The sequence below is a fragment of the Bacillus rossius genome, chromosome 17 (genome assembly GCF_032445375.1).
Source record: "Bacillus rossius redtenbacheri isolate Brsri chromosome 17, Brsri_v3, whole genome shotgun sequence".
Taxonomy (NCBI): Eukaryota; Metazoa; Arthropoda; class Insecta; order Phasmatodea; family Bacillidae; genus Bacillus; species Bacillus rossius.
In genome coordinates, this window is record NC_086344.1 from 37,818,672 (window position 1) to 37,836,863 (window position 18,192).

Here is an 18,192-nt window from a genome sequence, read left to right on the forward strand (position 1 = left end):
CAAAAAGCTATTTATTTGGTAAACTCACCCAAAATAATCGACACACTCATACTCCAAACGTTAAGCTCATTAAGGTTACAATTCTCTTTTCTATGGTTACAATATACGTATGTACTGTTCTTTGGCATTCACAACGTCACAATTGCGAGAGCTAGGGGTACTAAGAATTTTCATGTTTACAAGCAGGAATCAGCTGTAGTCTTTGTTGAGTAAAGCATTACATTCGTGCGTGGTGCAAAATTGTGCCGGAAAAATGGAAACACTATTGCGATATAAAATCTTTAACTTTAAAGAAATAAAGTATGTCAAAAATTCTTAAAGTAAATGCAACACGAAAAATGTATTGGATGTAGAGAATTGCAGTAACCTAACAGGTAAGGCGAAAGCGATTCTTGACTGTTTGTTATTGAAAGTAATTTGTTTTACAGCGTAAAATGTAAATAAAGTCATGTATGTATGAGTAAAAATGTAGTAGTTTTGTCTGTTTCAGTTTCATTGCATTACTATTAAATTTCTGTGATATTTGCCGACCTGTATTTCATATCACATGTTAGCAAGACTAAGAATCTCACAGCAAAATTCTCTATTTACTACTCGGACGTAGTCGGATGCACACCAGCTTACGGTGGGAGGGGTCCTGGGTTCGAGTCCCGGGTAAGGCATGGGTGTGACATTTACATGCTGATATTTGATTACCTACACATTGAAATTGATGATTGCACTGAAACAAATTGACCCATTGGCCGTTTGGCGTAGAGCTGTAGGCCACATATAATATTTAAAAAAAAAAAAAAAAAAAAAAACCTCATATTTAATCAAGCTTTTGAGCATGTTTAAGTCCAACGATCAGTTTTGGCCGTTTTGTCCATGACTGGTTCGAAAGTTAGTGAGTTCAAATCTAGTTGGCCAGACTTTCTGAATGAGTAGGCCCCCAAATTTTTTATTTTTTATTTTCATTTAAAGTCAATTTTTTTGGGTTTCTTTGGTTATTTCTTGAAGTCAGTGTTCGTAGACTTTCTTTCATATCAACTTGCTTTACATTAATTTTTGAGAATTCTTGGCAGTTAGAAGCTAGAAATGTTGAGGTCTTTTACAATGACAGGAAGCTGTTGTGTATACAATACTGTTAAAAAAAAAAACAGTTAATTGCAAAACAAAATTATAGCAAATTGTTATGAATTTGGTACATAAAAAACTTATTTTTGCTCTTTGTTCCATAATACATACTTGGGCATATTGCACTTACTAGTAGTAATAGTTTTAAGCTGTTGGCTAATTGGTTATCTTTTTTATTAACTTATTCCGTTGAGCCTTTGATTATGGTATATACCATAACACTGCGGAACATGTCATTTGTTCATGAATCATTGTAATAGTACAGTTTACTTACTCAAAAAGTATACTAAAATCAAAGTGAGACACAATAAATTGAATTAGAGTTCAAAATTTATAGTTCGAAAATGAAAATGGTTTTTTAAACTCTCTGACAGATAAAAGATTGGTAAATGAGGTATTTCAGAAACAACTGTTAAAGTTGCACTTTATAGGCCTGGGCAAATTCTGTTAAGTACTGGCCGATAAAAATTTTTATGAGGGTTGAGACAATAGACAATAGAGATAAATTTATTTGTTTAATATGCTACTCGGTAGAAACATAAAATTATAAATTTATTTTTTGTGTGAAATGGAAATGTGATGATGTTACAATGAAATGTTTCTTTCCCACCAGGTTTACGGACAATGGGTTTCGAACTGAACAGATTCCAAGGAGAAGTGGACGAGGAACTGGTGTGTTCCATTTGCTCGGGAGTTTTGGAAGATCCCTTGCAGGTGAGAACATTTTCTGTGTGAAAAACACATTGTTTTCGTGTGAAACTGTTGAAGTGGATGGACGGACAGAAATTTGAAGGTTAAGTTATTCACAGTATTATTACGAAATCAAATTGGTTGATAAAAAGAAACATTTCTGTTAACAATATCATAAAATATATAGGCGTATTCCAAAGAGAAAAAAAATGGACGGCATAGTGTGATCGAGTGCTGACGTGGTGCACTAAGCCATTATTAAATTCTCGGCTCAGTGCGTTCCTTTCTTGCTGCAGCCATGGTGGGTCGCTGGCCTCCCACCAAAACATCACCGGGATATCTGTAGGTCATGAAAGTCGCAGAAAAAGTGACAAATCTTTGTTTTCCAGCATTCTTTCACTAATTTGCATTTTTTAGTGTCTCACTTAAGTATATCGTCGATTAGCAAACTACCTCCTAACTGACATTTTTAACGAATTTGATGTCTCAGTGTATTTAAAATCTTACAAAAAAATTGCAGGCACACCATACGTAAATTTCTGAGAAATGAATTATAACAATAAAGGGTTAATGTGATAAAAAAAAATTACATGGAACATTACCTTCGTTATTCTGGCTTAATTACAAACCGTAAAGAGCAATTAAACTAAAAGAAATACTAAAATAAATCACTGCTCAAGTAAAACCTGTAGAGTTATTCAAATAACACACAATGAAGATGTGTTAACAAAAAGAGTTGTTCATCTATTTATTGGTTAAATTTTTGCAAGTTAAATTCAAACCACTTCCACTTGAACTAGAGAGCTGAAATTTTTACAGACTTGTTCAATTATGTTGACAATAAATTTATTTGATACACAAGATTTCGCCATTTTAAATTTTGGCCGCCATCTTGAAAAACTGTTTGTTATTATTATTATCATCATAATCATAATCATTATCATCATCATCATCATCATCCAAACAAATCAGGGGAGTTTTTAAAATTTATAAAAAAAAATTAATTTGAATAAAACTTTTAAAAAAAAAACTGTTTCCACCATCTTTAAATTCAGTAATTATTTTTTAAAAAAAATGTAAAAAAATTATTTACAAATTTACTTATATTTTGATGAAATTTTAATAGAAAATTAAAAAAAAAAAAAATGGAGTCCAGAGTTCAAACCCAGTTTATTACACACACTTAATATTTCTAACATTTATAAAGCTTGTAAACTGTAAACTTTACAGTTGGGGATCAAAGCCGATTGCTCGTGGGGAAAAAATATTTTGCAAGAATTTATATATTTTACGTTCATGATGTATTTTAAATAATGCTATTTTACTTTCCAGTACGTTTTAATAAATTCTTTTTTTTTTTTAAACAATCTTTTTTCTTAGATTAAATTTATTGTGTCCAGATACATTTCTCGGTAACACCTCAGGGAGCACTTGGAAATCTCCTAGTCCGCCCCAGTTTGAGAACCACCGGTCTGGAGGAGGGGGGGGGGGCTCCGCCGGGAATCGCTTCCGAGCCGGAGCTCCGACACGACAGGAGCGCATGTGACCAGCGCATGTGGCGGTGCGTTGCAGGCGCCGGTGTGCGAGCACGCCTTCTGCCGCGGCTGCATCCAGGAGTGGATCTCGCGGCAGCCGACGTGCCCCGTGGACCGTCAGCCCATCACCTCGGCCCAGCTGCGGCCCGTTCCCCGGATCCTGCGCAACCTGCTGTCCAGGTGCGTCACACGTTCCCTCTTCCTCTGTGCCTCTGGCGATACGAACAATACCGGGGCGTGCGCAGGCAGCATTCACCTTCAAACTATGTACCGTATTTTACTCGCATATAGGTCGCACCGGTAATTTAATGACGCGAACGGCCAGCGCGCCGTGCACGAAAGAGTTAACGGGTACTGTAAAACTCCGCTTCTACGAGAGCTGATAATGGCGTGATAAATTGTTGTAACAACAAGTACTCGTAATAACCGAATATAGAAAATTGAAGTCAAGTTAGATTCCTGACTTCTTAAAATGTCTTAATTGTAGACTATAACTCAAAAACAATGCTTTGCATTGAAAAAATGCACAGAATAAAAGTTGTAGTAAATTTAATTACGAATAAAAAAGGCATGATATGATTTTTTATATCTACAGCGGTTTTCGTTTTAAACGTGCGATTGGTCTGACGCGTGAGGAAGTTTCAGACACAGATAAGATAGTGGCTGGGGAAACCATTGTTTCTCCCCTTCCCTTTTTCTACTTGTTTGCCATCCAGATGCAACATAGCCCTTCGTTTACCTTTTTTTTTTTTTGTGTGTTTGATTTCTTGTTATGAAAATTCGCTTGGTTAATTAACTATATGTACATTGTAAATAAATTTGCCTATACCTATAAACATAAACTTCTTTTTCACATTTTAAAGCAAAATGTTGCAAAAAAAATTTCTCAAAAATTTAAAAAAAAATTTATTCACATATAGGTCGCATTTCATTTTCCCCCCCATCAAATCTGGTAAAATTGCCGCTACCTATATGCGAGTAAATACTGTAATAAAACTTAATTGGGCTATCCCTTACGAACCCAGTTCTCCCCACATTGTAAATCATAACAGTATGAATGTCTAGGAAAGAAACATGGAATGGTTCTTGAAATGGACCTTATCATTGAACAAATATAATGGTATTATATTACAAACCATATAGCGTTGGTTGCATTGCAATAGCTTTGGGAACGATAATATCAAAAAATTGTGTTTGGCAGGGTGGCCACTCACCGGGAAAACCGGGAAAACCAGGATTTATCAGGGAAATCACGTTGATCGGGAATTATCAGGGAAATTTCAGGGAATTTTTTTAATAACCGGGAATTTTTTGTGTCATGTATATTTCCGTAGAGCTGCCAACCATTACGGATTTTTCGTAATTATTACAGATTTAACACACATCGCTGGTTTATTACGGAAAGGAGGCTTTGTGCTGCTGGGTAACGGAAAAAAATTTCGTTTCTGGTGTGCGAGTTTTGTGAACGCAGTTCGAATACATCACGTGGTTGCGCACATAACGGAACTAATAAATGTGCGCATGTACTGTCAAAATAAGTAGATTAATTCTTTTGTTTTGTAATAGAAATGGTACGGTATTACGTCCGTTGTACGATACAAATAGTACATATTCTCGGACTTTTCGTTTGTTAGCTACTTACATCACAATAATTTTTTTACGGTACTTTGGCTAACCTGTGTTGTGTTAATTACTTTCTTGAAAGCCATTTTTTTCATCAAAGTGTTTTTGTCGTGTCTACAGACATGAAACCATTTTATGTTGTTCGATAGTGTTGTGTTCTTCAGTGCCGGTTGTAGAAATGAAGCGTGTGACAGAAAAAATGTGTATCTGGAGCAAAAAAAAAAAAAAGAACGTTATTCTTCAGAACTTTCGACCAAACTATTCAAAAGAATGGCCATGCTTTTCATCTTCAAATGTTTTGGAACGCCACGCGTTTTGTAATGTATGCACGTGTAACTTTTCGATTGCACATGGTGGAAGGGATGACTGTAGACGGCATATTGAATCAAAGAAACATGCAGAACATTTTAAAGCCGTGGCGAGCAATAAATCTATATCGCCGTTTTTCGCTACATCTGAAGAAACAAAAGTAACAAACGCAGAGTTATTGTTTTAAAGTTTTTTGGTAGAACACAATTTACCGATAGCAGTAGCCGATCATTCGGGTAATTTGTATAGAGCAATGTTTCCGGACTCAAAAATTGCACAGAAATACAGCTGTGCGAGAGCAAAAACATCTGCCTTAGTGGAGTATATGGCTGGTGAAACTAAATTGAAACTGTTGAATCTTTAGTAAGTGAACCATTTGCTTTAGCTACAGATGGGAGTACTGATTGAAATGCAGTGAAGATTTATCTATTAGTTGTTTCATTTTTAAATCAAACACAAGGTAAAATTTGCACTGTACTGTTATCCCTTGTTGAGAGTACTAAGACTAAGAATATTTCACAACTAGAAATGTTACACTTAATAAATGAATGTAAGAAAACTTATCAAAAGGTGTGTGAAAAAATGTTTGAGCGCTCGCCACTGAAATACCCCATTACTAGGGACAGGAAAAATTCGCGGGTTCAATGACCTATAGGATGAACTCCATAGTTCTGCGTACTCTCGGTCAAATGCCACCCACTCATTGGCTGCTGTCTTGTGAGACGTCTCAACGTAGCAGCCTGAGATTCGATAAAGCTTCGGTTGAGTGTTTCTCACTGGCCCAGAGTCATCCAGATGAGTAGTGAGCCAATAGCAGAGGCAGCACTGAGGTATAACTATTTGTATTTTAGCCTATCGCGAAATGAATTCGCGAATTTTTCCGGTCTCTAGACATAAAACAAAACACAGACTGCAGGTCATTGAAAGGGACGCTATAATGTAAAGTGACATATTTAAAATGTATTTGTTATTTAACGAACTTCTGTATGTACTATTTAATGAAGAAAATACAGCAGGGTGCTAAAATATGAGTAATCTCTTTCTATAATATTATATTTTTTCATCAAAAGTATGTTTTTTTTTGTAATTGTAAATATCAGGGAAATTTTGAATTTTTAATCAGGGAAATCAGGGAAAAATCAGGGAATATTTTTGGTGACTGTGAGTGGCCACCATGGTTTGGAGAAATGATTTTATGGTCAATTTTGACGTGTCACATGTTGCTGAAACATGTTTCGATGCATATTTTTTCAGTTTATTATATTTATGTTATTTTTTAAAAATTGATTAATGAGTGAAAAAAAATTTTTGTTTGTACTGGGGAAACTCGGGGAAAATTGTCTAAAGTAAGAATATGGAAATATGTAAACCTTGTATAAAGTATTGGTGCTGGTGTCGGTAGTGGTATCCAGGGGCGAAGCCAGGGGGGGGTTTAGGGATTCTAACCCCCCCCCCCCCCCCTAGCCAATATTTTTTTTATTATCTGAAAGCAGGTTAGCTAAAAGCCTGGGTGTCTCACTGCTATCACCGGCCGCTGCACTGGAGGGGAAGAGTGAGCGAGCCCTACCGATTCTCCTTCCCTTCCCCTACCCCTGTCGCGAGCAGAAGCTATGAGGTTCTGACACAGTGATGGGTCCCAAGCTTTCAAATATCTTACATCTATTGTATTTAACCAGCGCGGTAATTATAAGCAGGTGGTGACTGGCTAACTCTTCAAGCTAAAGCTAATCGTTTCCGGGAATAGGCCAGTTCTGCCGAAACCCAACCATTTTTATTCTTTTTTTTTTTTGTATTGTCGAGCTTCGAGCATGATTTATGATTTTGAGTGGGTTAGTGGATTGATTAAAATATATTTAATTAATTGCTTAGTTCATCGCTCAAACAATTGTTTTATTAAAAAAAATAATATTTTTACCATTACAATATTTAATGTTAAGTACAGAAAACTGCTCACACAGCACTATTTTACACCGTAAAATCCAAATTTTTCCAGGGGAGGACCCCCGGACCCCCCACTTTAATGGGGGGGGACCATGCTTCTTAAACCCCCCCCCTCCCCCTTCTCCCCATACACAAATCCTGGCTACGCTACTGGTGGTATCTAAAGTAGCAATATGGGAATATGTAAACCTTGTGTCGGGAATTGGCGTCGTGAGAGGAGGCACAGCGAAGGGAGTTGAGCGTCTGTGGGGGTGTGCTGAGCGGGCCGCGCTGAATGGCACGGGTGCGCCGGGCAGGCTGTGCATCACGTGCGACAACGCGGGCCACGGCTGCGGCTGCGTGGTGAAGCTGGACTCGCTGGCGTCGCACCTGGTGGAGTGCGAGCACAACCCCAAGCGGCCCGTGCCGTGCGAGCAGGGCTGCGGCCTGGTCATCCCCAAGGACGAGCTGCGCGACCACAACTGCGTGCGCGAGCTGCGCGCCCTCATACACACCCAGCAGCAGAAGATGGCCGACTTCCAGCAGGAGATAGCCGACCAGCGCTTCCAGATCAACGAGCAGAAGCGCGAGATGCAGCTGCTCAAGGTAGCCGCGCCGTACACGTTCTGGAGGGTCGGGGAGGCAGTGCTTGGTCGGGGAAGTTGTAATTGGTCCGAGAAGTTGTAATTGGTCAGGGAATGTCCAAGGGAAGTTGTAATTGGTCAGGGAATGTCCAAAGGAAGTTGTAATTGGTCAGGGAAAAGTCAGGGAAGTTGTAATTGGTCAGGGAAAGTCCAAGGGAAGTTGTAATTGGTCAGGGAATGTCCAAAGGAAGTTGTAATTGGTCAGGGAAAAGTCAGGGAAGTTGTAATTGATCAGGTAAAAGTCAGGGAAGTTGTAATTGCTCAGGGAAAAGTCAGGGAAGTTGTAATTTGTCAGGGAAAGTCCCAAGGGAAGTTGTAATTGGTCAGGGAATGTCCAAAGGAAGTTGTAATTGGTCAGGGAAAAGTCAGGGAAGTTGTAATTGATCAGGTAAAAGTCAGGGAAGTTGTAATTGCTCAGGGAAAAGTCAGGGAAGTTGTAATTTGTCAGGGAAAGTCCCAAGGGAAGTTGTATTTGGTCAGGGAAAGACAGGGAATTTACTTGAAATCTCGGGAAATTCGTAAAAATTGGAATTTCTCAGTGATAGTAATTTTGAGTGGGAAATGTCATGCTTTAATCAACCATCATCCAAACTGTGTGAACATTTTTTTTTTTTCCGGATATTGTTTTATTGAATAGTCATAAACACTATAAAATGGTGTATGTATATTTTAAGAAATTGTTTCTAAAACCCAAAACCTTTTTTATTTTGTAAAAAAAAGTAATTCTGGGGAGGGAGAGAGAGAAGGGGAAACCTTGAAAAAACATTATTGTCGTAATTTCCGGGCACATTTTCAAATCATTCTGCAAGATGGGATTCAAGTAATTTTTACATTTTATCAAATGTTTAAATTAGGTAAGAATTTAATTACGTGATTTTGTAACATGGGTTTGCTATAGGTTAGCGACATTTAAAATACTGTAAAATCATTATGAATTACTAGTTTTAAATGTAGCTAACAATGTCAGAAACAAACAGGTGCTGTGAAGAATTCTTTTATGTTTGTTAAAAAATTGTATTTCTTGTACATTATTCAAATTTTGACTCTTGAAACCTAGATTTGTATTCAAGGGGTGGATTCGAGATTTGGATTAGAGAAAATTGGGATTCAACTCATCACTAATTTTAAATTTATCCGACTTCAAAAAGTTTTGAAAACCACTATGCTAAGCCATGATGTTTGACCAAAATTTTTTATTGCATGCCAATAAAACATTACAATATGTAACAATCCATTACACGTAGTTCGTCAACTTGTATTTCTCGGGAACCAAAAAAAAACTTTTCCTACATTTTCTCCACGGACCAAACACACGGCACTGTATAGTAATCAACAATCAGAAAAATTAATTTAATTAGTTTCATTGTGCTTCTCTTACAATGAATCACTTTTAAAGTACAAATGCTCATTCATTTATTTTTATCGTACTGAAGTATGAGTTTTAGATGATATTATGAAAAATAAATAAAAATTTATCATCACAAAACTGCAGCATGTCGACATTACACAATATTGGTGAAATAAAGTGTTGCAAAACATAATTTATAAAGTTAAACTTTTAACTGCTCAAAAAAACGTTCTTCTATTAATGTGAATGCATCAGCGCAGTAATGAACCAACGACCTCTCGTGTGGTTACTCTAGCTCTAGCGTCTTGACTACTTGAGCGCAGTGCATGCTAATTAATTACATAATACATAACTCAATGTAAATTAAAGGGTGTTTTTTTAAAGGTTTATGTTTTGAAGACAAAAACAAAATTCAGTTTTTCTGTTTTTGAAGACAAAATTGGATTGATAACGAAATAACAAAACATGGTCTCCACCGAAGGCCCGTACATTCTGTCACAGTCTGGACGATGGTAGATTAGAGCATTACATTTCCCCACTCAAAATTATGCTCACTGTACATTTACGCTCAGATCTAGTACATTTTTCTTTAATATACGTAATAATATTATAGTAACTCCAACATGTTTTATCATTAAGCGTAATTGGACGTAGTTATGCAAAAAGGAACCAACCCACAATTTTGTTATATTTTATTTGAAAATAAATTAAAATAGTACAAGGTTGATCGTACCGTCGTTGCTATTATCATATCAGCATTTATACTAGACCATTGAAATTATACCCACATTATGTTATACGAGAATCACAATTTATGATTAACTTTAACTTCAAAATACTCAGAACAGGTTTCATGTGGGTTGGTTCCTTTTTTGCATAACTACGTCCGATTATTTTTTAAAAAAACTATGGAACATATGTGTGTGTGTGTGGTGCGATATTTAAGTTCGGGCATTGCAATGTCATAATAACTTCCTAAATCGTTTAAAAACCATAATAAATTATAGTTTAGTAGTTTGTTTTTTTTTAATTTGAATTTCTCAGTGATTTTTTTTTCGAATCTAGTACTTTTTTCTTGCCTAAGTTGGTATGATATATTTGTTTCCCTTGTGGACGCGGTGTAAGCCTAGGTATACTTAATTTAGAGTAGTTAGAAAATTTCTAAATTTCTTAATGGCCCTGGGGAGACGAGGGTGACCCCGGCGTGTGTGCCCCCGGCAGGACTTCATGCGCGCCATGCGCACCTCGAACCCGGCCATGCGCGCCATCGCGGACCAGATGGAGCGCGACGAGGTGCTGCGCTGGTCCAGCTCGCTGCCCCGGGCCAGGGTCACGCGCTGGGGGGGCATGATCTCCACGCCGGACGAGGTATTGCAGGTAGGCCCGCTGGCTGCCGCACTCTGCACTCTCTCTAGCTGCCTGTGTGCCCTGTGTACTATACATCAGACCTGTTATCTGCCTTCACACCATTAAGGGGGGGGGGCTAAAAATAAAACCTTGCAGAATTTCATATTATCTTTGAAAGATTTGTGCAATGGGAGTGCATGACTTGATGTAAGCTTTTGGACATACGCCATTGCTAAGCACATGTATGTCTGTCGAAGAAAACTAGAAAAAACCCCAAAAGACAAAAACACAAATTAAGCAAAAAATTGCTGTTGTCAACAGGATATAAACACCACATAATATTCCATAACAGGAATATGGTCAACAAATAAAGAAAAACAAAGAAAAATGGACTAACAGAACAAAAAAAAACCTCACAAATGATGACAGCACAAAAATATTGAACTCCAAAAAAAAAATTCAGCACAACAGTTGGAACGAGACAAAAACACAACAAAAAGAAAAGACGAAACAAACAATAGTTTTCCAAAACAGAAAGAAGCGACGTTTCGGGAACTGCTATATGCTCCACCTGTGTTTGTTTCGTCTTTTCGTTTTGTCGTGTTTTTGTCTCGTTTCAACTGTTCTGAATTTTTTTTGGGTTAAATATATTTGTGCTGTTATCATTTGTGTGGTTTTTTCGTTTTGTCATGTTTTTGTCTCGTTTCAACTGTTGTGCTGAATTTTTTTTTTTGGGTTCAATATTTTTGTTCTGTGACGTTTGTGAGGTTTTTTTTGTTCTGTTAGTCCATTTTTCTTTGTTTTTCTTTGTTTGTTGACCATATTCCTGTTATGGAATATTATGTGGTGTTTATATCCTGTTGACAACAGCAATTTTTTGCTTAATTTGTGTTTTTGTCTTTTGGGTGTTTTGTAGTTTTCTTCTACATACATACATGTGCTTAGTAATGGCGTATGTCCAAAAGCTTACATCAAGTCATGCAGAATTTCGTTTGTATGCCATTCTTTATAGAAAGAAAGAAAGAAAAAAGAAAAAGAAAAAAAAACACTAACACACTAGAAACAGTATGCAAAAAAAATTGTGAACAATTTAATTGTCTTGTGTATTCTTGATGAAGACCAACATGGAAAAATTTAATATACATTTTTTTGTTCATTCTCTATTGTTTTATGTATTTTTTCATGTACTTTTCAATTTTTTTTGTAGTATGTATTATTGTACACATACTTTCCTCAGGGCTGTTGCTTTGTTTGGACTCAAATTCTTCTGTCAGAATTCCTCTTGCATAAGGGTTAGAGACCTGGAAATTTCGCGAATTCGTTTGGAGCATGGCTAAAATTAAAAGCCTTATGTTTAAATTCAAACATTGGCTATGATTTCTCAGCGAGATAAATTTTTTTTTTTGTTCTTGATAATCGGCACTACCCGATTGGCTAGCTTCCTTCTGAGCCGGGAAATCATTAGTTCACAGTCGTGGAGGGATGTGTCGAAGAAACTGCGGTCCAATCACATGAACCGTTGCGAGAGCGTGAAGGTTAGCATCTAGCTTGCGACCAAATGAACGCGCGGAATTTCCCCACCTCTAGTACAAGGTTTTTTTTTTTTTAAAAGTACATTACATAAAAAGTAACAATATTTCTTGGGTCAACTCAGGTTAAATACTAACCAATTTTTACTTTTAAAAGTAAAAAAAAAATTGTCATGACATAATTTTCCTGCATGGTATGTTGTCTTTAAGACATGCTTGTAAATTGTAACTTTAATTGAGCTACGGGAGGAGATGCAGGGAGAACCCAGCGACACTCTCCTTCGTCCTGCGTCTCTCCTCTGTCACGCCTGTGCCCGGGCTAGAGTGGCACAAGTGACGCAGTTCACAGGCAGAGCTAAGTTGTTCCCAGTGGCAAGATACAAGAGTTTGATTGTAATGCAACCCCTACTTTCGGTTTCCACAGTTTTGGCAAAATTCATAGCATCATATTCAGGTAACTTGATGTAAGCTTTTGGACATACGCCATTGCTCAGCAATGGCATATGTCCAAAAGCTTACATCAAGTCATGCACTCCCATTGCACAAATCTTTCAAAGATAATATTTTATTCAGGTAAATACGGTACGTATATCATGTGTTACGAAAGGTTTTTTTTTTTTTTTTAATAGGAATAAATATGTACTACACGCCCAACCCAACTGTGGTCCCGGGAAAAATGTGAACTACCCAAGGTCAGACAGACCCCTCCCTCCGCCGTCATCCCTTCCACCACACTGTCCCCTCCCTTTCCCTAGTCCGCCTCAAGGTTCGAAGCGCGTCATGTCGCGGGTGGGACGGCAAGTAGAGTTGTTATCCTAAGTCACGACACAGTGCGCTGATACGTATCGCTGTTCAAGTATTTCACGGATCCTTTGAAAGCGGAGCAAGGTTTCGAAGCGTGCGTGACTGTAATATAACGTGTATTGACAAATGGCATCGGGCAGTACAACAAAACAAAAAAACTATACATAGCCAGTTACATAGCCGGTTACTTTTCCAGATGGGTGCAAGACAAGCTTATTCCAAATATGCCTGCTAATTCATTGGTTGTAATGGATAATGCCCCTTATCATTCCGTTCAGTTAAATAAGCCACCAACAGCCGGTACAAGAAAACAAGATATCATCCAATGGTTACAGAACAACAACATTCCGCATGACAATGATATGACAAAATGTGAACTCCTCCAGCTCGTTCGTGGTCGACGTCCACCTCCCAGGTTTTGCATAGATGAGATGTTAGAAGAACATGGGCATGAAGTAATAAGATTACCACCATACCGCTGTGAGCTTAATGCTATTGAGTATGTATGGAACATTGTGAAATCACGTGTTGCTGAAAAAAATGTCGCTCAATCATCACGTACCATTGAAAACATCACAACAGAAGCAATCAATAGCATCACCAAAGAAGAATGGCAAAATGCTATTTTACATGTAAAACATACAAAAGCAGAGTACTGGACAGGTGACTGTCTAATGGAGCACGAAATTGAGATAATTGTTGTTAACTTTGGCGAGTCCAGCTCAGACAGTGAATGGGACTTTTCGGACAACAGCAGCACATATTCCAATGGTAACATATCAGGAATTGAAGAACTAAATGGCTGAGTGGGCGTTTGTTACGTGCACTATGCACGAAACTGTGTTGAAATGTTTCTTGCATTTTTTTCATTAATTAATCACACAAACAATATTTTCTTTGATTATAGGCAAATGTATACCGACATGTATGTTAAATATGGTGCTAAGTGAAATAATTATTATAACACAAATGGTACGATGTGATGCTGTGACACACTTTGGTACACACTGTGACATCTTCGTAGACACTGTGTTTCGCTGTTTCATACGACTGTACCTTCAGCTTATCACAACATTTCTTACTGCACGACTGCGCTTTACGACCATCGTTTCATCCAGGTAATCATGCTTTCATGTAGCGTACACTTATGAACGCATGTGTTTACTCCTTGCTTCCACAGCTAACCGTATTCCCCTACTGCCAACCCCTCCTCATTCCCCACCCCTCTCTCACTGCGACACTAGCGCTCCCGTCACTCCCCTCCTCTGGATCACAGTTGGCTTGGGCGTGTAGTAATTCATACTCGGACACGCCGAATCGTGCAACAATGTTACAAAACCAGTATTTGTTGGTAGACTGCAGCAGAGACGTGATGTCACTGGCATCCCGCCTGGACCCAGGTTTCATTCTCGGCACGAGGAAATTGGCGGAGTTTCCAGTGAGTTTTCCCTGCCTAGAGCTCCATCTTGACATCACCATCCCATCACGAGACTTCGAGAGAGATCATACATCTTGATCTATACCTCCTTTTCCAATACCAATCCCAGATGCCCAGATACCTCACAGTGCAATCAACCTTTACAATTGTTGGCCAGACTAGAGACTACATGAATAAATAATGGAAACACAATTTTTTATGAAAATGTTAGAGAATGTACCGAAACCTAAATTTCAAAGCAAGTTTATTGAAAATTGTGCTTCACTGATTTTTTTTTTAGATAAACATCATTTATATTTACTTGTAGCAAAACAGTGCCGAAGTTCTTAATATTTATGATTTGATTTTTAAAATTTAGTTAAAAATGCCAAAAAAAAAATATAAAAATTATTTTTAAACCTAAGTCAAACATTATTAAAAAAAATCAAAGTTCTGAGAATACTTTTTTAAATAACTCTTATACCTTGGTATCAGCTTAGAACTGATACCCGATACCATTATCAGGTATCATTCTATGTCATGATTACTATTCTAAATTGCTTATACTTTATTGGAATGGCAAAGCATACATCAAATATTTATAATCTAATTAACAATGCTCTAATGTGGTATTAATTTAATGGACTTGAGCATGTAAGAACACCGGGAGAATATCACTATGTTATGCAAGCGAGTGCAGACATTGTAATAATCACACTAAGTCATTAGTGTTAACTTCAATGCATGTGTGGCAAAAAAAAAGTTGGAAGTAGTAAATGTATATGGCAAGCAGAGCATCTAGTATCTTAAAAAATTAAAAATTGCGTGTTTTAAAAAAATATTGAAAACCTTAATATTGGTGGTAGCAGAGGTTCAGAGAACCAGTAGCTAGTGGTCGGTCGTTATGTAGTTGCTTCTGCTGTGGCCCTGTGAAATGATGATGATGATGATGATGATGATGATGATGATGATGATGATGATGATGATACAATGATAATGCTTCAATGAAATGAATGGGTTCGGCCCCCTTTCCTCCTTTTCCCTACAAAACCCCCTTGAATTTAAAAAAAAAAAACTGTAGAGAAAACAGACAACTACTTCATAGCTACAATAACAAAATTTTTAAATATGTATGTCAAATGCATTGAAATAGCATTTTAGAGCCTATAATTTTTCAAATTTTGGGACTTCCCATTTAATTATTTAGGTTCTAATATTTTTGTGTTTTTGAATATGATCTAAAATAAACTTAATATATCCACGTTTGTTTAAAATAATGGTTTGTTATGAACTTAAAGACGCATCTTTATGAAGTGTTAGCAGTTACTGAAAGCATGAAATCCACTTTTTTCATTGACAGTTCGTAGGTAGCCTCCATATCAAATTTTTTTTTATGTTTATTATTAGCATATCATTAATTGAATCAATAAAAAATTTTGATTTTCACAAAACCATGGCTATAAAAAAATGTGTCAATCAAAAACTAAATATCACACGATTTCATGCTTTTAGTACATGCTAGGACTGACATAATAATGTTCCTTTATATGTTCAAAAAAACCTTAATGTTCGTAAAATTGTTTAGTAGACCTTTTATAAAAAAAAATTTATGTTGTTATGTTATGGATTTATTTATAATCTTGTGGGGGGGGGGGGGGGGAGGGAAAGACATCATTTGGAGTGTAATGTAGGATACTACATATCCCTTTAATACCAAGGTATTCCATACCATTCAAAATCTTTCATGCTTTTAGTAGGTACATGCTAGGACTGACATAGTAATTGTCCCTTTATGTCCGTAAAAACCCTTTAATGAAGGACTTTTTTAGTAGACCTTTTATAAAAAAAATTTTAAGTGTGGTTATGTTATGCATTTATTTATAAAATCATGTGGGAAAAAAGAACACAAATTGAAGCAATGTAATGTAGGATACTACCCCGTCAACTTTGAGGTATTCCATACCATTCAAAATCTTTCATGCTTTTAGTAGGTACATGCTAGGACTGACATAGTAATGTTCCTTTATGTCCATAAAGGACTTGTTTAGTAAACCTTTTATGAAAAAAAAATCTAAGTGTGGTTATGTTATGCATTTATTTATAAAATCATGTGGGATAAAAGAACACCAGTTGAAGCAACGTAATGTAGGATACTACCCCGGTAACTCCGAGGTATTCAGTACCATTCAGGATCTTTGTCTTTGCTGTCTCCGGAAGCCCACCGGCTCGCGGTAACGTCTGCCCCGAGGGAACGTTGTGACCCCGCTGGGGACTCCTGGGTGGGACCCGGGTGGCGTCTCACGGCCGTGCGCGCGCGGTGTTGCAGGCGGTGATCAAGCGGACGCTGTCCGAGTCGGGCTGCCCGCCGCACATCGTGGACGACCTCATGGAGAACGCTCATGAGCGGCGCTGGCCCCCGGGGCTGTGCTCCCTGGAGACGCGCCAGAACAACCGGCGCCAGTACGAGAACTACGTGTGCAAGCGCGTTCCCGGCAAGCAGGCGGTGGTGGTGCTGCACTGCGACAACACGCACATGAGCGACGACATGATGGTGGAGCCGGGGCTCGTCATGATCTTCGCGCACGGCATCGAGTGAGCGCCCGGTGTCGCGATGCGTGTGGACGATTTCCTAACGCTCAGCGTGTTGGGTCATTGCTACGAACGAACCGCGTGGTGCGACGTGCCGAGCCATTGTCGGGCCTCGTCACCTCGAGTGGACTCCCGGCCCGTTCGACTGCTTTGTCGGGTCGCTGCTACGAATGATGAACGAACCACGGTGCAGCGAGTACCGCGTGGTTACGACGTGCCTCGTCACCGTCTTTGTGCACGGCTTTGAGTCATCCGTGAAACAATAGCCGTGCCACCCTTGTTTTCCGACTCCAGGTTTCACCTTTGCACCTGTAGCCCGTCTCGTGCTTGGATTGCAGCTCAGAGCAAAGGCCACTCAGCGTGTTAACATTAAATAAGTTGTAATATTTTTTTTTAATTTTCGCTACATGACGATGTTTCTCAGACCATAAAATAATGTCTATTAACAGCATTATTACTTTTGAAGTCATTCTGAGAAAATAATAATTCAATGCTGAACACCGATTGTTATTTCACAAGAGTAACTATTATGTTTCAGTTGGTCAGTATTAGTAAGAGGTGGTGATGAGTCGAATTTTTAGTTTTTCTCGAATTTTTGAATCCCCGAAGAGTACCTCCAATATATCCTCAGATCCAAATTTAGGTGTCAATGGTCAAAAAAAAAAAACTATGTTGTTAAACATTCTACCCTTTAAATGGTTGTTTGACAAACTGAGTTTTGTGAATCAGTACAAATTGTAATTGTATTTATATAATTACGTGTTAAAAGTGCAATTTTTTGGGGAATGGTAACAGGTTAGGTATGAAGAAAAAAAACTGACCTAGTAAACTTCAGATAATATTGTTGAATTTTTAAAGTTACTTTATTTCCTTTAGTTTATTTTTCCTTTAAATACATATTCCTTGAATATTGAATCTTTTGAATACTATTGATTCGATTTGATGTGATGGTATTTGAGGATTTAACTGGCCCATTCCTAATAAAAAAGCATTTCAATAAATAATGTTATTTTCTCAACAAAAAAAAATAAAAAGTTTTAATATTAAATGGTATAAAAAAATTGGTTGGAAAACTAATTAAAATGGAATCTTTAGTTAATTTTTCTTAAATGCTCATTCCAAATTTTCTTTAAAAAATATATATTTATATACTTTTTTTTTAAATTTACAATACATTATGAAGTTGTGTCTAAAACTTTTGTGCTGTTTGGAAATATCTGGCAACAGAGCAGACTTAAACTAAGGACAGCGCTAATAGTATATGTCATGCATCAGAATGCACACTGCAATCCAAGGATGAGTCACGCTACAGAATCGAGCA

At 37.6% G+C, this 18,192-nt stretch overlaps 1 protein-coding gene across 2 annotated transcripts; it reads left to right on the plus strand.

The window, feature by feature from the left end:
* Positions 1–125: 125 nt before the first annotated feature.
* On the plus strand, positions 126–17,905 carry LOC134541007 (E3 ubiquitin-protein ligase NRDP1). Of its 2 annotated transcripts, none has more exons than XM_063384129.1 (6): positions 126–374; positions 1,730–1,830; positions 3,379–3,521; positions 7,511–7,799; positions 10,407–10,553; positions 16,609–17,905. In XM_063384129.1, the coding sequence occupies exons 2-6, from the start codon at positions 1,741–1,743 to the stop codon at positions 16,876–16,878; spliced, it is 939 nt and encodes a 312-aa protein (XP_063240199.1). In that variant the 5' UTR covers positions 126–374; positions 1,730–1,740; the 3' UTR covers positions 16,879–17,905. The 2 variants fall into 2 exon arrangements, with proteins under 2 accessions (XP_063240199.1, XP_063240198.1); XM_063384128.1 differs by having other exon boundaries at positions 127–374; positions 10,407–10,562.
* The last annotated feature ends 287 nt before the right edge of the window (positions 17,906–18,192 follow it).

Excerpts from the sequence above, each read along its gene's own strand:
- LOC134541007 (XM_063384128.1), top strand. The coding sequence starts at position 1,741 with ATGGGTTTCGAACTGAACAGATTCCAAGGAGAAGTGGACGAGGAACTG. Across the intron at positions 3,522-7,510 it reads CTGCGCAACCTGCTGTCCAG|GCTGTGCATCACGTGCGACA; the intron begins GTGCGTCACACG and ends TGCGCCGGGCAG. Across the intron at positions 10,563-16,608 it reads CGCCGGACGAGGTATTGCAG|GCGGTGATCAAGCGGACGCT; the intron begins GTAGGCCCGCTG and ends GCGGTGTTGCAG.